General features: G+C 39.9%; 2 protein-coding genes across 3 annotated transcripts in view; one reads left to right on the forward strand and one right to left on the reverse strand.

The window, feature by feature from the left end:
• zmp:0000000881 (probable serine/threonine-protein kinase PIX13) overlaps positions 1–6,238 on the forward strand; it is a 25,816-nt gene that overhangs the window by 16,179 nt on the left and 3,399 nt on the right. The gene's annotated exons all lie outside the window — the stretch shown is intronic.
• si:dkey-199f5.8 (beta-1,4-galactosyltransferase 3) overlaps positions 2,196–6,238 on the reverse strand; it is a 21,212-nt gene continuing 17,169 nt past the window's right edge. For both annotated transcript variants that reach the window (XM_032518415.1, XM_032518416.1), the window contains exons 3-7: positions 5,738–5,973; positions 4,577–4,764; positions 4,339–4,461; positions 3,969–4,073; positions 2,196–3,736 (exon numbers count right to left, since the gene is read on the reverse strand). In XM_032518415.1, coding sequence (XP_032374306.1) covers positions 3,445–3,736; positions 3,969–4,073; positions 4,339–4,461; positions 4,577–4,764; positions 5,738–5,973 — 944 coding nt within the window. In that variant the 3' untranslated portion in view covers positions 2,196–3,444. The remainder of the gene's footprint in view (positions 3,737–3,968; positions 4,074–4,338; positions 4,462–4,576; positions 4,765–5,737; positions 5,974–6,238) is intronic.

Below are 6,238 nucleotides of genomic sequence, written 5' to 3' on the forward strand. Positions count from 1 at the left end.
GGGGGGGGCTTTATGAAGAAATCTGCGAGAAAACAGCGGAAAAACTGCATTGGGCCTCTTTTATAAGTGGATGTGTAGAAATCGATCCTTACATTAAAAGTTGTTGTGGGACAAGATGGTCTGTTGATGTTCCGAGATCGCCGACATTTTGAAAAGTTGAGAAATACAACTGGAAGTCGCCTATGTAGATTTCAAATATTTATTTGAAAACTTAAAGGACTATGGTTTACGTATATTAAATACATTTGTATTTGCCATGTACTGTATGTATTGGGATGCATATTGTCTCCCATGCTCAACTTTGTTTAAAAAATACAAAACAAAATCATTTGAATAATCAGTTTATTAATGAATTTAAGGCCACTCTGGACTGTGCAGAACTCATAAAGAGAGCAGAAATAACTCACAAAGTCACATTTCCCTCAGTTGCTTCCATTCTACCCTGTGATGACTTCTTTCTATTGCTGCTGAGCCGATCTACATCAGAACGGAGTCAAAGCAAACATGAAGTCGCTTCAAATAAAACCCCAAAACATCAGGTCAAGTGTTAAGAGTAAATGATGGAGACTGTAGGTTGTGACTTTGGGAATATAAGCCTCCTTTGTACATGTTTATCAAAATGCTCTACTCTTGGGACTTAGACAACAGAGCAGATGGCATTTACAGTCACAATAAGACAGTTTCCAGTTCACAACGCAGCATGCTTCCTATTTTCTAGATAAGCACTGATATGCATCATCTCCACATTATGCTCAGTACATTCCCTCAGTAATAGGTTCGTTGCCATGCATATTTAGACTTACATAGATATAAAGATGCTATCGTTTTAGTGACCAAGTGTTGAAAAACTAGAGTTGTGTGTTGCTAAGGCCATAGGAGTTGAATATGTATTCACATCAAAATGATCACACAGTATATAGTTGTCTATTTATGAAAATCAAAGGCAACCACTCTCAGAGCTTGTCTCATCCATTTCAGCAGACAAAAAAAACACAATGACACATAGATAAAAATGTTTTCAGTACAGCAAAATCACCCGATCATCATTAACTAATCTCAATCCCTTAAATTTTCTTCATCTGTGATTTATAAATTTTGGGAAAATCTGAAAACATGTTGGTTTGAGATTCTTTGAACCCAGAACTAAAAGACGCTAAGTGTTACAAAAATCATAGCATAAGTAGTATACTGTACACACACACACAATGTTTTATCCATCATCACAGCTTTCCATGCATTTGTCTTTGGTTTTAGCCTGTTCACCTGCCAGTAGAGCCACTCTCACTGGAGGAGGGGACCGTTTCTTTTTTCCTCGTGTTTACAATCAAATCTGTCAGAGTGGAGAGAAGTGAAGAGGGCGCAGGGTCGACATGCAGTATGCGGGCACAAGTGGAAATGAAATGGCAGATGTCTATGCACTTGGTAAAGAACTGACTTTCAGAGTCACATTGTAGAGAAACTGGGTCAATATTTAAGATTACACTAAGTGACAAATTGTTTTATGCGTTTTGAAATAAAGATATTGAAAGAAAAAGAAAACAAACGCATGCTTTCTTATAGGCATATCTATAAATTGCATAATAACATTGCTAAAGGGAACTTATCTCATATTTCAGTCAAATTCCACAAAACACTGCCAGTGTTGGGTTGAAACCACACACACACACACACACACACACACACACACACACACACACACACACACACACACACACACACACACCACACACCCACACACACACACACACACACACACACACACACACACACACACACACACACACACACACACACACACACACACACACACACACACACACACACACACACACACACACACACACACACACACACACCACACACACACACACACACACACACACACACCATCTAGATGTCAACTTGACGACGCATTTAGGCATTATTTGTGGGTTTGTAAATGACCAATCAGATCAAGATGTCACAAAATATTTTTCAAAGCACAACAAAAAGACTAATCCTTCAATGAACAGAAGAGAAAAAAAAAAAAAAAAAAAAAAACATGCTAAATGTTCTCTTGTGATAACAGCAAAACAACTTCTATTGCCCATCATCCCGGGATTTGTGATGTGCTTTGAGCTCAAGCTACCGTTTGTCTACGTGGTTAAATCTGGCTACAGAATTGTGAGCTGGAAAAAAGCATTTACTGAATTCTACTTCTAGCCATGATGTTGCAGAAGTGACTTTTACTTTTGTGCAGAGCAAATGCTTTTTGTAGTTCATTTTGTGGTTTAATTACAACCGTATGTATAGATTAAGGACTGGAGATAAAAAAAATACATAATAAAGTTTGACTGCATTTAAAGTGTTATGGGAGGAAGGCAGCACTCTTGTGGGACAAATTTACATAAGGAGATATACACTGCACATAATCTATATATATATAATAATAAAAAAAAAAGTTAAGCAAGACAGACTATTTTGAGATGAATCTCAAGTTCATCTGAAGGCCAAGAGCAGCGCTTTGATAAAGGCAAAAACAGAAAAAAGAAAGTGGATATGGAAAATAGATATGGGATATGCTGAAGCTTTAAAGGCTGAACTGCACGCAGTAATGCCACACAGAAGAACTGTACCCTGGCATTGGTGTACAGAACTAAAAAAATTTCACTTTACTATCATTCACACAGGTAATTCCACTGAACATAAATTATGTGAACAGCATCCATAAATGAAAAGTATCTTTTGATACATACCGTACCAAGCAGATATAGATCAGCATCTGACTCCAGATATTTGCAGACACATCGGATATTTGCTTTGTTATGTCAGAACCAGTAATAGTAGAAAGAGTAATACACAAATCTGTTGAGTTCCTTCATTCAGTACTCATTGTAGCAGCTACACACACACAACTGGAAAGAAGGAGCTGTCTCCTTCACTCGTGTGTTCAGTGGAGACAAAAAAAATTAGTGTGACTGCTGGAAATTGCAGCTACTGCTCCATTAAACTCAATATTCTAAATAATGTAAGGTATGAGTGAAAAGACAAAAAAGAACAAGCTTCTAAGGCATCACAAGGTTTACCCAGCGACCACAGCGCTATAGATATATAAACTCATAGAGTCCAACTTTTACCCTTCACTCTTCACAGTGGCCTCCTTGGAAGAAGAAGAAGAAGAATCTGTGATGTAACCGGAAGGTGGAGAGCCATCGCCTCACAGTTGAGAAATCCAGGTTAAATTGTTTTAATTTTTAATTAATCTGGTGTTTTCATCACCCAAATGAGTGGCCCACTGTCCGCAGGCAGCATGATGTTGACTCTGCACAAACTAATTCCTCCACAAACTGACAAAAAATGCTTAAAATGGGCTGAAAACTCCAGGCGATTGAAGAGGAAAACCACCACACTACAGCATTCACTAATGGGATTAACCCACTGAAGTTATGGCAGAGTGAAACATGATTAACGGTCTCTTGGGGTAGACTTTTTCTCTGAGTGGCCCTCTTTGAGTTTGGCAGGGGGTTTGGCTGAGCCTTTTGCTGGGACTTCGGCAGGTGCTTTGACTGCAAGTTTTCCTGCAGCTTTGGCATGTGGTGGAGGTGGAGGTGGAGGTGGATGTAGGCCGGCCTCTGTGCCAATGTTGACAGTGATGTTGGTGTAGAGGGGCATGTATTGCCGTGAGATTGTCTCATATTCAGCTGTGTTCATCCCATCAAACTTCCAGGTCTGACGCGTCTTGGCCAGCATATTGAACCTTCAAATGGAGAGCAAAGACAGAGATGTGAATAATAAAGGCTGCGTAACTTTGCATTTTACTTGTACGGTAAAAACAATAACAGCAAATAGTATTGGTTCTGCTTATGATCAAGCACTGGAGAGTTTGTCCCCTTAACCTCAAAACATTTCAGATTTTCTGAATCTGCGTGCAAACTAAATTCAGATCTGCTGCTTTACACAAGAAATCAAATGCTACTTTTTTACCATACCTTTTTGGGTTCACATCATTGCCTTTGTCCAACTTATGTTTAATCATCTTGTAACGGCCGACCTTCAGGGATGGACGAGTGATATACATCCCCCCCAGAGACACTCTGAGAGACGAGAAATAAATGTCAGTCTTTTACAAAGTACAACTAAGTCACAAACATTGCCTTGTTTAATTCAAGGGGACATGAACAAAAACACTGCTATTGGGGTAGATCTTTTGGTTAGTGTTTAGTATTTGGTGTAGATCAGATTAATCAGAGTGCAGCTGTTATTTAAGCAGGACTTGAAACTGAGAACGTAAATGTCTGACTGGCTACGGATGCAGTAAAATCACAGGGGAACCTCCCATCTGGCCTGAATTATTCTCACCTGACTCCAATATCGTCGTCCTCGCCACCCCAGCCCCAGTAGTTGTTGGGAAAGCCGTTCATCTTGAGGTAGTGCAGTGGCGTCAGAGCTGACACTCCTCCAAAGTACATCTTGTACGGAAGCCTGGAGAGCATTAAAGTGTTTAGTCCAAATACATGTGGAGAATAGAATGTGCTTATAAATCCATCTGTGAAGAGCAAACCAGTCAATGGACATTCACAGAATAGACAGGACATACTTGTAGCCAAACTTGTCCATGGCGATGGCTGCGTGCTTGGGGTTGGAATCGCAGATGTATGTGTTGCGATCGTCCTCTGGAATGAGGTCCACATCGTGGAAGAAGAGACAGTCCCAGTCTTCCTCCTTCATGGCCTCCCGGAAACCCACATTCATCAGCTTGGCCCTGTTGAAAGTGTAGTTTCCCGCCTGCCGAGAAAACAGACACTTAATGTCAGAGCAGGCAGTGTTACAATGATCTCACACAGTTTTTATATGGCAATGGCTAAAACGGACATTTTCTTTATAGTTTAAATACACAAAAAAGTGAGTAGGTTTCAAAATATAAAAAGAAATTCCATGATACAATAAGGTTTACCAGTGAATGATAAAAGTAGCCTAAATATCCTGCTCATCTGTAATACAATGTAATATTGTGTCATATTTTTCAGGCCTCATCTTCAAATATTACAAATGCTTTGTTTTATCAACCTACTAGACTTATTGAGGTATTCTCCAAGCTGAGACAAGACAAATCATAAGAAGCCAGATTCAACCATATGACAAATCCAGCTCAAGAGGTGTAAGAGATAAACTGCTGAGGAGTAAGTAAACATGAATTAATTGTTACAAGCAGCTAAGGTGATTAAACCCTCTAAGCCACTTGGGCATTCTCATCCTCTAACATGCACACCCAGTGACAGACACTAGAGGGCACTCTTCATCTAGCTTCTACTGTAGCGGATCCCAAACAAAGGATTCACGGTGCGCGCACACACACCAAATTAAACTAGATGATAGTTGTAAATATCCAACAACAAAAACAAATTCACCCTTTGAGTCTTCCCTTAGCGTACTAGTACAATGCCCCAATAGCTTGGCCTGTGGTATTGCTGCTTGTAGCTTTCTTCAGAACTATTGCACCCCAAAATTGCTTACAAAAGGCCACAAAGCAGTTAATATGCACATACTACTGACTGTGTACTTCTACTTCAATGGAAAATTCTTGTACCAATTAATTTACTTGACAGAGAAATGTTAACTCTTTACGCTGCTGATTCAGATTTTACTCACAAAACTTCATAATTATAATGTGTATTCACAGACATTTGCCACATGGCCTCATGCACCACCCATCAGGGCCCTTAGGAGAGCCAATTTGATCTGGTTGCGTGCGTTTCACCTGGTGAATGACGTAAATTCCATAGTTGAGTTGTTGTCGCTGCAGAAAAGGATGCAAGTAGTAGAGTAAGAACTTAAGGTGGTGTTCTCTGTTTCTGTGGGGAATGATGATGGCTGTTCGGTGCCTCGCCTCACAGTCAGGCGGTCTGTAGCGTCCTCCGCGCACCACCATTGGATTTTTCCTCTGAACCTCTGCTAGAGTGAGCCCTGAAGGGAAGCTGACGTGTATCGGCCCACCTGTGAGCAGTAAAATGGCCCGCTGTCATTACCAGTAGGAAACAAGATACGTTTAATCGAGTGAAGGCAAATAATCTGGTTATAGTAATAGAGGCTATGATTTGAACGAGAAATTTAAAATGAACTGAACTTATTCCTAATAAGGAAAGCACAGAGCTGGATGTGTGTGTTAAATGTAGATTTAAATGGAAACTTCTCTATATTTCAACCTGGACCCTATTTGTTTTTTTGTGTTTAAGTGAATAATGGGGACAACTTTTTTTTT

The sequence above is a fragment of the Etheostoma spectabile genome, chromosome 6 (assembly GCF_008692095.1).
Source record: "Etheostoma spectabile isolate EspeVRDwgs_2016 chromosome 6, UIUC_Espe_1.0, whole genome shotgun sequence".
Taxonomy (NCBI): Eukaryota; Metazoa; Chordata; class Actinopteri; order Perciformes; family Percidae; genus Etheostoma; species Etheostoma spectabile.